This window comes from Quercus robur, chromosome 2, assembly GCF_932294415.1.
Source record: "Quercus robur chromosome 2, dhQueRobu3.1, whole genome shotgun sequence".
Taxonomy (NCBI): domain Eukaryota; kingdom Viridiplantae; phylum Streptophyta; class Magnoliopsida; order Fagales; family Fagaceae; genus Quercus; species Quercus robur.
The window spans coordinates 88,654,515-88,674,924 of NC_065535.1; the positions used below are offsets into that span (position 1 = coordinate 88,654,515).

Here is a 20,410-nt window from a genome sequence, read left to right on the forward strand (position 1 = left end):
CTGAAAAAGAAAATTCAAAATATTTTATATGGATTCTTGCATGAAAATTTATATATAAAAACTTATGTAAATAAATGAATGGATTACCACTATTTTATTTGCAATGAATTCACAATTAAATTCTAGAGGTCCATTGATGGGTGACATCCCATCAATGGCCAAATATATGATAGTCGTGTTGATATTTTTTGTTAAGGGTCTGCCATCCAATCTAATCAATGTACCCAGGGCAGTTCTTAACTTGCAATCTAGACACTGTTGGTAAAAATAAAAAATATAAAAAAATAATAATTAAAAAAAAAAAGGCAACTACTAAAGAAATCACAAAGCCCATCAAATGAAAAGGGCAATAGTTACCTCATACAAGAAGTTGTAGACTTTACCTTCATGCCTAACTCTATCATTTTGACTTACATACAAGAATGGTGATTCATCTCCACAATAATCACACATGAGCTTAATGGAAAAAGAAAAAGAAAAATGAATTAAGTGCTGAATAAGTAAACACTTACTAAGAAACTAATAAAGAAAGCTAAGTACCTTAATGGGAAAATCAAGAAATGGTGATCGCCAACCATTATCAAGATTTGGACGAAGCTTAGTAATGCCGGTCATTTTAGCCTTCGCAATCATTCAGTAAATATGGCCTCCATCTTGTGCCAGAGACATTGTTCTCTCTTCCTACTCGTTGTTCTCTTTCTTCTTTAGCAAGACTCCCAAACACCAATCTTTTTTTTTTGTTTTTTGGTTATGGTATAGTGAAATTGTAAGTTTGTAACTAAAATGTGTTTTTATAGTTGTAGTTCCTGCCAAAACAATTAAACAATACTAAATTCAGGAGAATGAGGACCTAACTTCCACAATTAAGTTGGGATTTCTTTTCTTTATTTTTTAAACCAATTTAATTAGAGAAATGCTATGTTTACAACAATTTTACAAGATTTTCACAAAAAATCATATGTGAAAAGATGTTATTGGTAGGAAAAAAAAGTAATTTCAATGATAGGTTTAATTTAGAACCAATAATAACCTATAATTTATTGTGAAAATGTTGTAGACATAGCACTTCTCATTTAATTAATCACATTTTTTATATATAAAGAGAAATAAGTTAGAATATAACAATAATTGTATTGTATCATTTTTATAATGTATCCAATTAGATCGTATATACTATGTAATCGGGACATAAGAGTAACTTCATGCAAACTACATTTTCCATCCTCACACTTTTCTCTTCAAACAAACTAATAAGTTTTTTACCCCTCCACTTTTCCATTCCTCAACCAAAAACAAATGAGGGAAATTGAAATCCCTTCTATCCCCTCACTTCTTCATCCTCTCTTCATTTTCTATTCACCCACTTTTTCATTCTCCAACCACACAGACCATAAGTGAAAGTGACAGTGCTGGCCCTATGCTATAAGCAATTGATGCAGTCGTTTAAGTCTCCAAGTAAAAAAAATGCCTCCAAAAATTTAACTAATAGGATTTTTTTATTTATTGTAATAGTATTAATTAAACCCAAATATTAGCCAATAAATAAAACAATATTTTTTTATCAAATAAAAATAAATAAATAAAAAAGAGAATTGCTACATTCCACAATATTTTTCACAACACTTTTACAACAAATCCTAAATAGTAAGTTGTTACAGGCATGATTTTAAAAACCGAATCGGACTAGCCAGTTCAACCGAGAACCAGACCTTAATTCGGTCTAGTTATTAGTTAAAACCGAAAATGAAAGAAAAACCAAACAAACAGTACAAACCGCTGGTTCAACCGGCATAACTGGAAACCGGTGCGGTTAAACCGGACAAACAGTACACAGATTTCTTAGTAATTTTTCACTCACCTGAGATAATTTCTCAACAAATTTCACGATCTGATGCATCTCTCTTGTATCTCGGTTGCTTTTTTGCTAAGCTTTTTATTTTTCTTCGTGGTCTCTGCAATGTTTGTGTTCCTTTAATCTTCTTCTTCTTCTTCTTCATTTTTTTATGTCTTTACTATTTCTCAAAGAGTTTTGCTTTGGGTGCCCACATGATGACTAACCAAAGGGAAGGAGATAAGACTAGCTTTTTGAAATTTGAAATGAGATAAGACTCGGTGGAGGTAAACATGTGGGGGAGATAAAATCAAGATTAAAATAAAGAAAGATAAATTGTAAAAGTAAAAGAGAATGAGTGGAGGTGAAAAAAAAGTGAGTTATTAAAAAAATTTGTTGGTAGAGGGTGGTTGAAAATTGAGATATGTGTACAAAAAAAAAAAAAAAAAAAATCTTTACAATATTTTTACAACACTTTCACAACAAGTTTTAAGTTTTAGGATGTTATGAGTTTTTATTGGTGGGGCAAAAAAGTTATTTTAGTAGTATGTTCAAATTAGAACCAATGAAAAATAGCCACATATGATTTGTTGTAAAAGTGTTGAAAAAATATTGTAATAGTTGAGATATTAACATGTAGAATGTGTGGAGGGAAAAAAATATCAAGTGAACAATGATATTGTTACCCATTGATGCACTTAGTAGAATGTTTGGAGGGAAAAAAAGATCAAGTGGGCAATAATATTGCTACCCATTAGTGCACTTACTTTTTGTTATTAGAAAGGTTAAAAAATAATTAAAATATTTTTATAGTGGGCTTGTGAGTTATTATTTAATTTTTTAGTTAAAATGACTAGTTATAAAATTATTTATCTATTTATTTTTATAATTATTAATTAAATTATTTATGACGTCACCAGTTCGACCAACGGTTGGACCCTGGTCTAATTAGAAAACCGATAACCAGTCCCTTTTCCGATTCTTTCACCATACCGGTTTTTAAAACTATGGTTACAAGATGCTATTGTTGGCAAAAAATAATTTTAGTGATAGGTTCAAATTAAAACCAGTAATAATTTAACACCTAAGATTTGTTGTGAAAAATATTGTAAATATAGCACTTCTCAAAAAAAAAAAAAAAAAAGCAATACACACAAAAATTCACAACATTTTTCACAATAGTTGAGTTAGCAAATTTTTACTAGTTGTTATCTAAATTCACCATTAACGTTACTCTTTTACTTACAACATGTTAATCTACCACATCAACATGAGTGTAAAAAAATTTCAAATTTTTTGTGTCTACTCTTTTTTTTTTTTTTTTAAATTTGCATGATTCGTGTTAATTAGTAATAATTTTGCATTTAAAACAAAATAATTAATTTTCACTTTAAGCCCCAAGTGCTTCAAGCCACCCCAATGCAAGAACGTCAGTTTCAATTTGGGGGTAGGAGGCTTATTTGGTTGATGCCGAAGAACACCCTCTGGGCTGGTATCTGCTGACTCTACTTAAGTCAAATTTGTTTAATTGGAATTATCAGTCCAACCATGATACATTTCTACAATACGAATTATATAAAGGTTAGGCTTCTCAAATATGATCAAAATCCCCAGGGGAAAGAGTTGGAGGGATTGAGCTTGGGTTGAAATCAGGGTGTTGAGTGTGTAGTCACAACAAAGATCCAAACTTTAATCAACATAGGCACACAGTGGGTTGGAGGATGTTGCTCCAAACTAATTGGGAGCTAAAATTAAAACATTTTGATTCAATCCTATTCATCCAAGTGTGATAACTGATAACCAAGAAAATTGCAAACATGATTTAATTAAAGTCGGAAAAATATTTATTTAGAAAGTATTTAAAACAAATGAGAACAAAAGAATTGTAGTCCATTAGAGAGAAATTTTAGGTACTGAGGAGTCGAGCTGTTTTTGTGTCATAAGCAAACATAAGAATGATGAAACTAAATCAGAGAAGCCTTGGGACTGTCAAGTATCTATGATTGTAATTATCATTTATATGTTCTACTCTCAAGTCTCAACAGTTCATTTCACAAGAACTTTTGGTCTCTAGCAATCAACCAGTCAAAAGCTGCATACAAGGCTGAAACATGTACTAAACATCCATAATTTTTCTTTTGCTATTTCGATATTCAGTATGGAAAAGGATTTCACAAAAAAGGGGGGGAAATCCTATCAAGTTTATTATCTAGCCCAGAGATGCACTTGAGTTTACCTTTTTAACATATGAATATTACAGTAAATCCCTTCCTGCCTTTCTATTTGATACAACATGTGTACAGCAAATTACATGGGAACAATTGTTCCCCCCCCTTATTTCCCACACAAAAAATAAAAAAGGTACAAAGAAAACTCTTGATTTTGCATCCCTAAGATGACCTCTCAAAATTAGCTCCTACTGCAAAGAAACATTTGCGGCAAATATTTCATCTGCGTCTATCTTCCCCTCAAAAAATCAACCAATATAGTAGTATAAATTTTCATTATGGAGAATTTCAGCAAACAGCCTCCTGATCAAGCTGCCTTCCATAGCCTTCAATCCAAAACCAGCCTGTTCTGCTATGATTTTAATCACTATATCAGGACAAGAGTCCCAGCAGTACTTGCAGGAAACAGCATGGATCAAATTTTTGTCCACTTCTCAGCCTCTACAGAGGCAACCACGTGCTGCTCTTTCCCACTCCAATTTCAAGTCCACATTGGTGGATGAATTTTCTCAGAAAACTCGATGACACTTTTTGCATCAGATGTAATAATGCTTCTACATAAGGATATGATTGTTGCTCTTGCATGAAGGATCAGTTGAAAAAGTATGGAGATTCAAGAACCTTTTGCAAGTCAAAGTCACCTCTCTCTGGGAGGGGAGGAAACATCAGTTCTGGATATGATGTTTGGAAGCTCTCAAGCAACTGGAGACAAGAAGAATTAAAAGCTATAATAATGTCAAATGAGAAAGATGGGATATTCATTCTTTTTTCCCTTTTCTCCCAAAAAAAAAAAAAAAAAGTCTGATAAACTTAATTTCAATCAATGATCCTGATGAATAAATCAAAACTGGAGATTGGAAGCAATATATGAGGGTGTGGGTGTCTCTCCAGTGTATTATGTATGTGCATATGTATATATCAATTTATGCATCTCTACACTTTGATGCAGCCAACTGGCCAAGCAAATATTTGCCATCAAGCCTCATTATAAACGAAAATTCCACTACTTCTTTTCCAAAAAGGAGAATGTTCAATGCCTTTAGCATCAAAGACCTTGCTGCCGGCATCACACCGGTGTCCTTACAGTTACTTTTTGTAGGTGTCCATTGTCCACATCAGCCATACAATCAACTTATTCATCACATAGGGAAGTGCCACTGCTTTTAGATTCATTTCCTGTTTTCCCCTTGCAAGAGACAATTAGTTTCTTTCTTTATTATTATTGGTATTTTTAAGTAGATGATTATTATGTTGATGTCTCAGGAAATCATTCATTTGGGAATATATATTCATTCTTCCCTAGGTAAAGTTAACATAGACTCATGTCAGTTCTTGATTTAGGCCTCTTGTTAATGAAGAGAAACAGGGTCATGGTGCTTACATTTCAAGTATTGGCACACTATAAATGTCAGTGTGTGTGTGTCATTTGTAAAATGGGTTTCTGCATATTACCTGATTCAAGGCATTGTTTGAAGTGCCATTTTTAATTAAAAAGCCTTTTAATAAAGTCACAGAAGAAAGGGCTGCAAGTTTTCTCCCAACATTGGAATGCGTCATAATACACAAAGCATTCTAGTTAAGTTGCTGAAAAAGTGAAACTTTTAAATCCACTTATTTTCCCCAGCAAAGGACTTTTTTTTGGAAGGGGAGCAGAGAGACCCTGAAATTGTTACGTAGCAAATACAAGCCCACGATAGCTTTCAATTAACAATTTCGCTAGTTAATCTAGGTCATGAAATACTTACATTTTCAAGTATTGGCTTGCTATAAAGCTCCACAAACTTTTCTCGAAGTATCTGATTCATTTTGTCAACATCACTCGCATGTGTCCAGAAGGAGTCGTGCACCCCTGTAAACAAATTTATTTGACAGGATCATGAGAATTGATGTAGAAAGTAAAACGGCTTTTTAACACAGTTTCTCTCTCAGATCTTCACAAGTAGCACATATAGCAGGATTGAAGTTTCACATATATAGACAAGTCAGAATTTTTTTTTTTTTTTTTTACATTCAACAAAAGCCAAATTTATTAGATTTTTTTTAATGATAAACAGTGCTTCTTATACTTGAGTAGTCACAATTCAACTTTAATATTTCACTTTTAGCATGATATTCATATTTTCATACCATGTGTCATGATATTAATGTATCAAAGCCTTGCAGCCCATCTAAGTGCAAGTCAAATTTGAAGCGAGAATATGAAATTTTGGAAAGTTGTGGTAATATAGAGAAACAATTACACATCATACTGACAAATTTGATATTAATGTATCAAAGCCTTACACATCTAAGTGCAAGTCAAATTTGCAGCAAGATTATGAAATTCAGTGTGTTGAGACAAAAAATCAGATAAATTCAGTAAATTGTAGCTTTTTTTATTTGTTTATTGGTAAGTTATGCAAGCACCCAGCTTTAGAACCCTTTTTCTTTTTTAACAAGTAAAATACTTCATTGAAAGAAAAAACTAGTACAAAAGAGACCAAAACACACAGGACGTGTACTAAGATAGGCATGGGAAGAAAACAAAACTAAGAAGAAAACAAAGTTCATCCATCAAGCAAAACAGCTAACGAAAAAATAGAACTTTTGTTTCCTTCAAAAGTTCGAGCATTTCTCTCCCTCCAAATACCCCACATCAAACAATGGGGAACCATGTCCAACTTCCAAATCACCCCATTTCTATGCTTCCTGAACTTGCCTAGCCAGCAAGCTAGTAAATCCACTAAATCCTTGGGCAAAACACAAAAAACCCCAAAAAGCATAGACACCATACTCCACAACTGACTGGCTATTGGGCAATGCAAGAGAAGATGGTTAGAAGACTTCCCCGCCCTCTTACACAAACAACACCAATCCACAACAAGCCAATGCTTCCTCAAATTATCATTAGTCAAAATTTTACCCAACACCATTGTCCATACAAAGAAATTAATCCTTGAAGGCACTTTGGAGCTCCACGCAGTCTTCCACGGAAAAGGAATATGAGAAGGGGATTTCTAAAGCTTTATAGAAGGATCTAACATCTAAAGTTCCCCAAGCAGACGGTTTCCACCATATCTTATCCACCCCTTCCCCTTTCCACACTCCAGAATATAGCAACTCTGTAAGGAGGCCACAGACTCTAACTCCCAATCTTGGACCGATCAAATGAAAATTAATATTCCAGTGGTAGCTGTCCCCCAAGAGAGAGATTCGCTCTGCTACTGATGCATCTCTGTGACGAGAAATGCCATACAGTTCAGGGAACATCTCCTTTAAAGGAGGTCCTCTACACCAAGGATCATGCCAAAATATAATAGAAGAACTGTCCCCTACCTTAAAATTAACACAACTACAGAACTTCTCCCACCCTTTCCTTATGCTCTTCCAAACAAAGATAAACCCCATAAGGCCCTTGAACACTGTTGGAACACCAACCCCACCAACCACCCCCCCCCCCCCCCCCAAAAAAAATAAACTTCCATTGTTTGTGTCAATAACCCTTCTCCACAGTGCCTCCCTCTCCACATACCGCCATAACCATTTCCCCAACAACACTTGATTAAATAGAACCAAATTTTGAACGCCTAGCCCCCCATTTTGAAGTCGCTCATACGCATTCCTCCAACTCACCAAGTGATATTTGAATTCATCTCCCAATCCTCCCCAAAGAAAATCTCTTTGTAACTTCTCAATACATCTAGCCACATTCAAAGGGATAGGAAGGATGTAATTTTAGAACCCATGACATCACCCTCGACCCATTCTCATGGGAGAAGTAAGTAACACTTGAGCTAAAGCTCATTGGCATCAGTGAATCAAAGTATTAGTTTTTAACTCTGTCTATGACAATATATGGCTTAATTTTAAAGCAAAACTATGCAATCTTTGCCAAAATAATGAGAATGTAAATTAATAAATAGGGAAAGTCTTTGTTTTTCCCTTGTCATCTGAAGTTACCAAGTTATATTCTTGGGAATATATCATAAAATTCAACACAGAACTACGCATTAAAGAAACAAACAAATAAATTGCCAATGGTGAATTGCCAAATATAGGAGGAAACATGCCTCTCACAGGTCCGTGGGTCCCACACCCATGGGGCCCATAGGCTTGTGAAAAGAGTGGATGCATGCGATAATTATTGCAATTGCAGAACATGCAGTACGCTCCATGACTCCATACAAAGTAGTTTCATTTTGTTAATCAAGATAAACTCAGTTATATCTTCACACTCAATCCACATCCGAATCTTTAAACAATTTAAAAGTACACTTCAAGGCTCTTAGTGAATAGTTCAAGCTCAATCAAATACAGAATAGCATGACAAACCTGCAAAACGTAAGCCAGCATCCCTGCAGGCAACAGCAGTCATCATCATATGTGTACCGTCAAGCGAGTGTACAAAATTTGGAGGAAATGCAGTTCTCTGTTTTCTAACATCTACCTGAAATTGACATAATAATGAAGTTCTCTAATGACTGAATATAATATCAAGGAAAGAAATGCTGAGAACAAGACCATGACATAAGCCTACCATGTTACCCTCCCGCTGCAAAGCCAAAATCTGAAGAGACGTCCTTATCTGCAGCCCCATTGTCAGAAAAGTTAGTACAATATTTAGATTATTTATGGAGCAGATTAGACACAATATGAGAGTAAATCGGCCTGTGTTATTACTTAGTGTTTTATTTTTTACTCATAAGCAGTGCCAAGCCCAGAAAATGGATTGTTGGCTAGCATAAAAATTAGTCACATTTCCTGAATGATACTATCGAGTAAAAATTTGAACCAAATATGGTTTTTGCATCCTACAATATGAGCCAGTATCAAAAGTGGTCAATGTGTGCATCACATGTGTGTTTTCTTCTTCTGTATCAACAGTGTTCACCAAATCTGTAGCCTCAAGTTTTGTTGCCACTCAAGTCATTTCACATCAACAGAAAGTTGTGGTCACAACCGTTATTCCATATGCCAGTGAGTCAGTGACTATTGAGTCATCTATCCACACAACATGCTTTAAGCAACAAGATAACCATTTTTTTTTTTTTTTTGGTTTTTACACTATTTTTCCCCCAGTGCAGCTGATGAGATACTCACTGATCGTCTATTGATGACCTCTTACCAAACAACACTATCCCTAATAATTTACTCATAAACCATTTCCATTTCCTTGTGCCAGCCATTAAGGATATTACAAAATGTACATGACCTCTATTTGGATCGGTAATAATCAGATGTCACACTCACAAGATGCCTTTCAGTTCTGCAGTAGGGTTGTACAACTGGGAGACCAAGAGGAGTGGTCCAACGCACAGGTTGATTTTCAGAAGCAATTACCTGCAGAAGTTCATATTCCAACAGTTTAGATTTATTTATTTATTTGTAATTACCCACACCTGGTGGGTTTTGAATCCATGATCTCACCCTCCACCCATTATTGTGGGAACAGGAAATTCCATTTGAACTAGAGTTCATTGGCAATCCAACAATTAAAAAACTACAACAAAATGTTCTATATCCACTATAGGGCTGTCAGTGAGATTTAATATCCAGATTTTGACAAGAACACATATACCTTGGCACAATCACCAAGCCAACCCATAATGCCACGTGCAGCTTCAAAAATCTCTCCAAGGGCAGCCAATGTTACCTATATAAAAGAGAATAAATTGTTGACAGGAAAATTCAGATGTAAATTGCTAGTGTTTAGAATCACAAAAGCATGTAAATATGAGATTCAAAGAACTACGGGAAATTATATTTCCACACAGGTCTTGTATTACTCTGCATCATCATGTGGAGATGGGTTCCACAGTGGGTCCTACCATCACTCACATGATGGTGTGGAACAATCTAAAATGGGTTCAGAAATAGCATAACCCAAACCATTATATAATATCTTATAATTATGCTGTTATGCAAGCCCATCATCTAGGTCTAAAACCTGATACTTGAAATATAACACCAAATTGGCTGACTTTGCAATCTATCTTCAACTTCCTGGATAATTTTCTTCATAAATAAATCCAAGAAACGCATGTAACCCCAGACCCCCTAACATTTTAGTAGAATATGCATTTCGAGGAAAATATGGTCTCTAATAGCTAGAACCAAATCCCAACTGTTAACTGGCTGGTTGCTTACTTTAGCCGCATAGCAAGCTGCAGTAAACAGTAGTCTGTCATCAGTAATGAGACCTTTCTCCTCTAGTCTTCTTTTTATCTGTTCCCGTGCCCCAACATAAGTAACCCCATATACTGAAGTCATCACTGTTTGTTTCACCAATTTCCGATCGACCTGAAAGCTTCAACAACCTAAAACTGTCAGTTGAAAAGGGCAAAAAGTATTTAAAAAATTAGAAATTTTGACATGTAAATAATTTCTTTTGTAGTACAATGCAAAACTCAGAAGAAATGAGGCAGACCAACCTGATCAATTAAGACCTTAGCTAATAAAGCATGTGGATTTGTAGCTGGGTCCTTGTTGCTATCCCTTTTCATAATATCATGCACCCTGCCCACATTAACATGTAGAAGATAAGGCAAGTGTTGACCGTTGAGCTTTCGCTAAACGGAACAAAAACTGTTGTGTGTGTTCAGAAGACATCAAATGTGTCTCTGAGACCTATGGGAGGTAATGATCAAGTTAATATGCTAAAACTAAATCTTAAAACACCTCACAGCAATTTCAGAGTAAACATCAGCAGGTTTGTCACCAGCAGTTAAGTTGACTGCAGCTGCTTCCATCTGAGAACATGAATTTACCACAGGAGACAAGTTAGGACACAATTGCATTTCAAATCAATCAGCAAAACAAAGATCTTATAATATAAGTACTCAATGATCAGATTGTATAATGTAAGGAATCAGATAAAATGTTCTGATCAAAGAAAGAAACAAATAGAATTTCAGGCACAGCTTTTACAACATTTTACACTTGGCAAGCACTATGCAAGGATTTAAAACTCAATTTTACAGTAAAAGCTACAGAAGTAGAGTTTATAACCAGATTTCAAATCAAGTAGTAGAATGATTTTCATATCAATGCTCTTCATATTTAGCAACTCAGAACACCAGGAAACAACTTCATGAAAATTTAAAGCATGCCTCCTAGGTTGCTAAAAGAAATGATTTCCAGCAAAATGGCTAGAACATCAGGGCTGGGAATAAGTCAATCATTAAGGACCTTCTAGATTTGTACAAACAACGACGAAAATTTTAAAAGAAAAATAAAGTCTGATAATAGAAAAGGGTGCTCATCATTGACATTATATGTTCATGAAGCTATATTACAGAACAAGTTGCATAACATGAAAGGATGACGCTGGTAAAGGCATCCCAAAATAATTGCAAAGTGAAATAAGGAAAAGGACACAATTTCTAAAATATCCAGCACAAAATTGCATTCAACAAAGAAGATAACAAATAAAATATTCTGACCAAAAATGAAAACAAATGGAATTTAAGTTGATCTACCAAATCAACTTAGTCTAAGTACCCACCAGAGCTATAAATGAATATTAAATTAAATTATATTGTATCATCAGCCTTATGAGTTCTGGAACCATTTATTTACAGGAAACACAAAAATCTAATAAGGCAACACATCTGGAGTGTGACGAGCAAAGAATAAATCATCTAGTGCAGATAACAAAAAGTGTACATGTGGACAAAGCAAACTTACACTATCTCTTCCCAGTGCTGCATAGTGCTGTAAACCATTGCATGAACCATCCTAAAAATATTTGAGCTCTGCATTAATAATATACTCCCCAAAAAAACACTAAATAAAGAAACATTAATATAAGAAAGGTAAAGAAGCGATGGAAAAGGTATATAATAGGTAATAGATAGCTTTTAGTACTAGAAAAAACAATGGAAAAGGCATCGATACAAATACAAGCAAGAAAAATATCAACAAAATTTAGTGAAAAAGGCATGAGGTAATAGGTCACTCTCACACGTTTCTTTAAAGTGGCAAAACTCAACACAGATTGCAGCACAGAAAAAGGATGGCTACAAATCACTAATCGATGGTTATATGACATACATGAAAATATCTGATGACTTCTTTAAGAATATTTTAAACATCAAAAGTTGATCCGAAATCCGAAATGATAGCCTAGTATATGCTACTTTATAAAACCGTGCACAAAGAAATCACTGTTGTGACTTTAACAGAATTGTCTCTTATCAAAGACATGCTGTCACTAGTGTGTTAACTTTATATTCCAATAACATCTGGCTACAATGGAATTCAAAAGTATTAACTTGATTACTTCTACACAATTATCTGAATTATCAGACTTAAAAAGTTAACATTATGATAGTAAGATGACATTCTCCAGAGGTCCAGCCCATGACAATAATAGCATATTTGATGACAAAAGAAGCAAATTCATCAAGTTCATTCTGAGTCTAGCAGAAAGAGTAACTAAAATAGTTTAAGGACTTTGCTCCACATCAGGTCCTTACAAATCCAAGAACACCTCAATTAGATATTTGGTGGGAAAATTGACAAAATTAGCAGTGCCTGTTAGTCATGTCCTGGCAATTTAGAGATGCAGCAGAGGAAGAGTACATTTTCATTTTGCTTTGAATTTATAAAGACATAAGGGATGATTTAATTACAGAAATCAAGTTAATCATTATTAAAAAAATTAAAGATATATTTTCAATTTGGAGAAATTGGCATGAGTTAGATTTTTATTTTCACTACTTTATGGCTTCAGATGAATCACAAACCTGATGAATCGGCAGGTGGGAGATGACGGCATGTGGTGATGAGCTTCTCAAGGCTTCTGAAAGATTAATACAAGCAGCTAAGAATTGAAAAGGATCTTCAGCTGTTAACCACCACTGGTTTCCATTAACAGGGTTGTCTGCTGAATCAAATATATCATCGAGATGATTATCAACAAAGGCTAGACGTCCATCGTGTGAAAGTTTCTCAACACCACCTGAATACAGGTTCGCTAAATGTATCTTCAGCCAGTGTAAGCCAGACTTCCCTAGCGGTCGTCCTTCAGCGAACTCAAGTATCCCTCGACAGAGATCAGAACTCAAATGATTCAAATGTGGATGCATTGGGTATGCTCGGCCACGAAAATCAAGATTGTGAGGATAATAAAAGCCTTCCTCATCAATCATTGTTCGAGCCACCTATATCAATGAGTTTGATCGATATCAATACTTACAAAAGGAAAAGCATGTGTGAACGCAACTCTTCCCGCCAAAGTCTAGAAAGTTTTATACAGTTAAATTGCATTTATATAACCTATTCACAGTAAACTACACATAACATTTTTCCCCCTTTTGTCGTTGTGACATATGCAGGATCATAAGATAACCAGCTTAGCAAGTGGATCGATGGACTTCTCAATGTCACAAGACACTAACACAAGTTTATTAATTAAATTCATATGTGAGAACTGAAGATCTTACAGAAAGCTTAAGTTCAGTGTCACATCGTTGAGAATGCCTCTCTAGATTAATCTTCTTTGCCTTCCTCCAACTCCATTTCCATTCTTGAATTTCTGTTAAATCCTCTGAGGATGGCTTCTCAGGTATAGGCACCTACAAGAACATGGAAGAATAAATACAGGCCAGATGAATCAGTTGAGAAACAGATGAACACAACAATCCTACTATAATTAGCTAAAAAATTACCAATCAAAAGAAACTACAAAATTCAAGCCAGGACAGTTTTACCACAAAGCAATTGATTGAGTGATCTTTAGTCAATAGCATTTCTTATGGGTTGTCTCAACGTGTCAGGAGAATAATATAATTATCTAATATCATGGATCTATTAGCAAAAAATAAAAGACGAAAATATCATTTTGGTCCCTACATTTTGGGGTTACTGTCAATTTGGTCCCACATTTTGGTAACAGTCATTTGGTCCCTGTCATTTTCAACTTGTAGTCAACTCACAATCAATTTCCATTAGTGAGTTGACGGAAAGGACCAAATTGATTACAAGTTGAAAATAACAAGGACTAAATTAACTAAATACCAAAAGTATAAGGACCGAATTGATAGCGACCCCAATCTAGGAACCACAATGGCATGTTCACCAAAAATTAAAATCATGGATCATTCAACCAAGTCAATTTTGGTGTTAAAGAATATTTGCAAAATGGGAGCCATCACTTGGTGGGTGCTGGCATCCTGCATCTGCAAAAAACCATAATAATATTGTTGCAAGTTCCACATCCTCACAAGCATATATTAAACAGCAAAAAGGCAAAAGTGTGATGTCTCAACCCTGAGGTGAGGCAAGGGCTTTGAAAAGATTGATGTGATTGACAATTTATTAAAAAAAAAAAAATCTCATTTTAATTATTCAATCAAAGATGAAAATTTTCAAAAAGTGAAGTTGTTATCCCAAATTAAATAGTAAACACTTAACACAACAGAGTACATTTGGACATATTGTTAAGAATATGCAGCTGAAAACTGCAATAATAGGACTAATTATATAGTAAAAGTTGAAAAATAAAGAAATGCAGAACTGACAATCAGCTACACATGCCTATCGCAATTGAGCAAACTGAAAAGCAGGAATGCTTAAGTCCTCAAATATTGCCCAACCAACATCCAGCAAACTGAAAACTGGAAGAAAAAAACTTTGATTGAACCAGTTTTGTGAGGAAAATTTGCACTAAAGATAAAGGAAACTAAAATCAATGAATACATGCAGAATAAAGGCAAGGATTTCTTTTAAGAGGACAAAACAGAAACACTAGCTGAGATCGATTTCTAGAGAGAAACTCACAGCAAGTAGGAATTTGTTGCCAACACAGCTGTACTCTGTTTTCCCTCAACTCAATTTAAGAAAGCTTTGTTTGGCCTCACCAGTTGTGAAAGGTAAAAGAATATCGATAGTTTGGTTTAATAATGATTGGCTCTAAAGGTGACCATGGCTTACTTCAAACCACAAAATCTATAATAGAGGAGCAGTCAACAAAAGGCTTGCCTGGTATGGCTACATGGGAAAAACAAATCCCACCATGTGATGTACATGCTTATGCCAACAGATGCAAAGAATACCTTTCAGGTGTCCACAGAGAATATCTATGCCTAGAGGCAATCAATCTATGTCTTAGTGCAAATTTGTTGCCCCTCCCTTTACGGCATGCCTTGAAAACACTAATTTCAATAATGCTAACAAGACAATAATGCAAAAGTAGAATACAACCTTTTTTTATAATAATTAAAGAAATGTAGAATACAAAACATATGTTTCAAAAAAGAAAAAAGAAAGGAAAAGAAAAAAAAAGAGAGACATTGTTGTTTCTCAGATGTTAAACTTCATTAGGTACTCACATCTTCACAATCAACCAAGCCAGCAATATTGCCTCCTCTAGCCCAAATGCTCTCCACTACACTAAATACTTTTCTATTTACTCTCCATTTGGTGTTACCAAGCATATCCAGAGCCTGTACATTCAGAACAGAAATAGGTCAACAACTTCATGATGAAGAAAAAATTAAAACCAAGTCCTAGGTTAAAGAAGCATTATCAATCAGATCCAAACTGTGATCATGCATGATGCAACTAGAAAGAGTGTTCTGCATTTAGAAACTAACACAACGTGTTGAAAACAACATCCAGAAAGCCATAAATTAGGATACATTTAAATTATGAGTCAGTCTAGAGTTTTATATGTCCTTATACATGATTACTGGTAGAGAAACTGTTGAAAGTAAAACAAAGACAAAAATAGTTATTAAATTTTTTTTTTTTTTTTTTTTTAACACAGAAAGGGAAAACTGATAATTAAATGCAATCCCAAAAGTAATTGTGCCACTCTCCTTTGATGCTCACATCAACAAAAAACAAGCTTTGCATCTTCAAGGCAAAGTTTAAGGTGAAGTTACAACTATCAAAGGAAGGGAAAAAACAAAATGGAATAAAAAAATGGAACAAGGAAATAACCAACAAAGATGGCCACCATCTATGACCTCGGCCTAGGCCTACTACCGCTAGAAGAGAGATGAAAGTAAGCAAATAAGAGAACTTTAATTATTTCTCTTACCTCAAAAACCTTTTGCATCTGTTTAACAGGAACATTCTTTACTGCATCCTGTTGCTTCCTAGATCCGTGAGTACGCATGACATAAGAAGGTAGGAATAAATGCCCACCCTTGTCATACCTAGTGGGAGTTTCAAAAGATTTTTAAAATAAGAATTGCAAAATATTAACAATATTCAGGCAGCGGAGTGCCGACTGCCAATTATTCTCTTCTATTTCAAGTCAATTATTAAGTTCCAATAATTACAATTTTTAATTTTCCACTCATAGATCAATTATTGTTTCATTTTTGGAAGGGATGGAGAACTTAACCAAGCATGTTAGCTTTACAGCCACATAAGCATACCCAATAACAAGTCTTCCTAAGAGAAACTTCAACATTAAGATCACTGATTCTATCTATATCATACCCTTTCCATTTTTTGGGAGGTACCAACATCGGCACATAAGGAATCAACGCATGCTTAGCCTGCACAGAAACAAAGACATACGATAGTAATTAAGTAGCAGAAGTTAAAAGCAAATACATGTCCACAATACCTGCACCATGCTCAGAATCTCTACATGCAATTACAAATAGTTTGACAATATTATCATGACTAATATGCACTTAAGTGAAAGATGAATAATCCCGCTTAGAAACTTCATGTCATCTTTTGGTAGAACCACCCCAAAGAAAAGAATTGAAAAATTATGAAGTCCATTCAAATGCAATGTCTTGGACAACATGTTGGCAAATATGTAGAAAAAGAAAGAAATATTAAGCCAATGCATTTACATATACTAGATTCCGATAATTTGATTGTCTTAAGTGGACCAAATGGGTAAATCACAGATCAAAGTGGTATGTTTTTTTTTCTATTTCAAGTCAGAGAATTGCACCAAATGACAATGCATAATTGAGTTCATAATCCCAACTAATTTCTAATGCACCAAACAGGTAACATCAAAGCAAAAAGAGATGACTTAACTTACAGTTTTATCAAGCCCCATAAGGATTAGAGGGTCACATTCTATAATTCCATAATTCTTCACAATTTTCTGTCTACAAGGAGCAAGAATGATTCAGAATGACAATATTGACATGAGTGAATAAAAGTTCACCACTGGTCAGGCTCATAGTATAAATATATATATGAGGAGCTTAAGCATCAAATACTAAAAAAGATTAATTAAAATTCCGATCTTGAGAAAAGGCCAAATGATTGACTGTGTGAAGGTGATCATAATTTAGAAGCATTGGGTCCAGTCCTAAAAGATAATTTGCTGGTGGAAAGGAAAAAAGATTAACTTCTCACCCTGGATTCTTTGTTACAGGTTTAAATTTATGCCTGAATGCAGGTCGAATGTCAGGTGGACCATCCGCTGACTGGTTAAGTGGAGGTTGTACATAAGCTGTTTCAGTTAATAATTCTATCAAACGACTTCCCAGCTGCAAAATTGCATTTAGCGACAATTAATTTCCAAATTTAGAAAATAATAAAATATAAATAGGAAATTTTGACATATTAGCCTCTAGTGAGGAAGAAAATTCAAAATAGCCACAAACCTTAGCCTGGGTATCTCGACCCCAAGGCTTAAATTCTTCTTTCTTCAATAGCTTCTGTGCCTCCTTTAGTTTTCTCTTTCTAATTAAACTATTTACACGTTTTCTGAGTATCTGCTTCTCCTTGTGCAGACCATCTTCAGTATCAGCTACAATCTTCTTGCTCTGGGAATTTTTAGTTTTCTCCAAGAAACTATGAATTCTAACCTGAGAAAATAATAACAATAATAAGATCAAGTAACTACACCACATATTTATGGGTTTTTTTTTTTTTTTTTTTACAAGTAAAGCATTATATAAAAGTAAAAGAAAGATGCAAACCCCAGAACATGGGTGCTAAATAAGAGAGGCCGCCGGAACAAGTTTTTTTTATTTATTAATAAGCGCCTGAACAAGTAAAATAGAACAAAGAAGAAACAAAATTTAGGAGGTCCAAGAAATCATGTGAAATGGAGAAGGTCGTGCAATTATTTGCAGCTATCCAATCATAAGGCAATCTCAAAATTGCCACTGACTTCTCAGAACCTTCAAATAACCTAATGCTCCTCCATCCCCAGTTGCACAACATGACACAAGGGGATGGCTCACCAAATCTCACTATTTTTTGCTGCCAAAGCACCCATTTCATCCTACAAACACCAACACATCCACTGCTGTTCTAGGCATAGCCATAAACAAAGAGAATACAAAGCAACCATGGTTCTCTATTGTCTGAAATTCATACACATATTAACCAAGACCATAAGATTGTTGTGAGTGTCAAATCCCCCCACCCCCAGCTATTGAATTATTAAAAATAAATATATTTCTTAACTATTTTTACTTATCAAAAGAGATTGTTGTATGTGAGTGTTTGATTTTCTTTCAGAATGACCCCTTTAACATCCTGGCAGCTTCAGGGAGCTATTTGGAACCATGGCAATAGCACATTCAAACTCTAGGAATGGGAATCTGACACAAACAACAATTACATAAGATTTAGACAATGCCATCAAGCATACAACTCACTAGCTCTTGGACCAAGCCATAATTCAGTTTCTACTTCTTAACTTCACAGACAGACATCTGATTGTTGATCAGTCAGATTTGATCATTTGAGTATGCCAATAATAAATCTGCTCTACATAAACAATTTCACTAATTTTATTTCCTTCTAAAAAAAAAAAAATTTATATTTCGTACTTTTATAGTCTAAAAGATTTCCCATAGGCTGTAGCCATATTTTTCTAGTAAATCCATTTAGCACCCGATAGGAAATTGAAGAGAAAAGCTACCAACATTATGAAAATATATTGTAATCACAACCAATATGTTTTACAAGTTTACTTAAGATTGACTTAATTATACTTCGAAAACAATGAGAAATTCTGGCAATAGTTCCTCCACCATGAACACCAAATCCCCATAGTTCAAAACATTGCAGACTTAAAATATTTTCAATCATAGCTAGATATCAGCACAATTTATGAAATTAATTTAAAAACTATGCAAATAACCAATAAGCTTACTTTTTTTTTTTATATAAGTATCAACCAATAACATACTATTTACCTAATTTTAACTGAAAAACCAAAAGCAACAGATAAAAAAAAATCAGAACTTTATCTCTCACCTCCTGCTCTATAGCCACACCAACTTGAATTGCAGCCTGAACAACCTGAACATACCCCTCCTGATTTCCCATCATAAACAACCCCATCATCTTATGCATAACAATAACCGCCATCTTATCCGCGGGCAACAAATCAATGTGAGGTGCAAACGCCGCCTTATGCTTCTTCGTCCGCTGCATCTTCTGTTCCTTCTCTATTGCATCCCTCAAAGGCTCAAACCATCCCAAAAACAATGCCTTTATGTATGGCAAAGTTGGAGCCAACTTCTTCTCACACATTTCTCTTTCTAGCTCCCTATACTCCTCCACCATTCTCTCCCACGCCTCGGTCTCCGCCTTAATCTGCCTCCTCCTCAACAAGTTATACTTCCTCTTCTCCATTTCTTTGTACTCCAATTTCACTTCTTGGTCGGTCCTTTTGTACAGACCCTTCAAGAATATTGAGGCAATCCAAGGTGGGTCTTGGATGAAGATTCTCGGGCTCGATTCTAGCGGCGTAATTTGGCAAATTTCGTTAATGGGTATGTGAGAATTCACAGAATTCTCAAGGTCTTCGACTAGATTGTCATGGATTGAATCTGATAAAGGGTGGAACTGAATTGGGTTTGAAGGGGTTTTGAGGTTGAGTGGGAAAGTAGTGGCGGAAGGGAGTGAAGGTTTGAAGAAGGTACTGGAGCTTGAGCTGAAGAGGAAGAAGAGATTTTTGTGGGACTTTGGATTGAGTTTTAGGGGTCTTTTCAAAGTGTTGGTGTATATTTGAGGTTGTGGACTTGGAGAGAATGAGGCTGCGAATGTCATTGTGGTGATTATAATAGAAAATAGTTCATAGAGGATTTGAATGAAGAGTGGGAAGAGAAACTCTCAGTGTGTGTGAATCTCACTATGTGTGAAGAAGAAGAAGAGGATGACAGTGAAACCTCCCTAAAACCTTGGCCATTTTTGAAGATATTTCTTATAATAAATAAAGGCTAGAATTCTCTTTTTTGTTTTGACCCTATATTTGTGAGATGTTTTCATTTTTGTCTTTGTATGGTTTTATTTGTGTTTCATTTAGTCCCTGATATTTTTTAGTCTATTTCAATTTCGTCTTTATTGTCATTTCACATTGGGGGATAATATGAATTGTGTCCATTTGAATATTTTGTAGTTTTTGGTAATTTACTTGTTAATA

General features: G+C 34.8%; 1 protein-coding gene across 2 annotated transcripts; it reads right to left on the reverse strand.

Moving 5' to 3' along the window:
- Window positions 1-3,948: 3,948 nt before the first annotated feature.
- On the reverse strand, window positions 3,949-20,208 carry LOC126715670 (DNA-directed RNA polymerase 3, chloroplastic). Of its 2 annotated transcripts, XM_050416401.1 has the most exons (19): window positions 19,240-20,204; window positions 17,631-17,834; window positions 17,380-17,513; window positions 17,057-17,126; window positions 16,492-16,550; window positions 16,085-16,202; window positions 15,372-15,485; window positions 13,485-13,616; window positions 12,786-13,202; window positions 11,725-11,775; window positions 10,717-10,787; window positions 10,470-10,554; window positions 10,186-10,338; window positions 9,617-9,691; window positions 9,289-9,378; window positions 8,576-8,623; window positions 8,371-8,485; window positions 5,805-5,908; window positions 3,949-4,761 (listed from the first exon to the last, which is right to left on the reverse strand). In XM_050416401.1, exons 1-19 carry the CDS (start codon window positions 20,035-20,037, stop codon window positions 4,651-4,653), a joined length of 2,949 nt encoding a protein of 982 aa, XP_050272358.1. In that variant the 5' UTR covers window positions 20,038-20,204; the 3' UTR covers window positions 3,949-4,650. The 2 variants fall into 2 exon arrangements, 1 of the variants encoding a protein (XP_050272358.1); XR_007651892.1 differs by lacking the exons at window positions 3,949-4,761; window positions 5,805-5,908; window positions 8,371-8,485; window positions 8,576-8,623 and having other exon boundaries at window positions 9,305-9,378; window positions 10,186-10,345; window positions 19,240-20,208.
- Window positions 20,209-20,410: the final 202 nt, after the last annotated feature.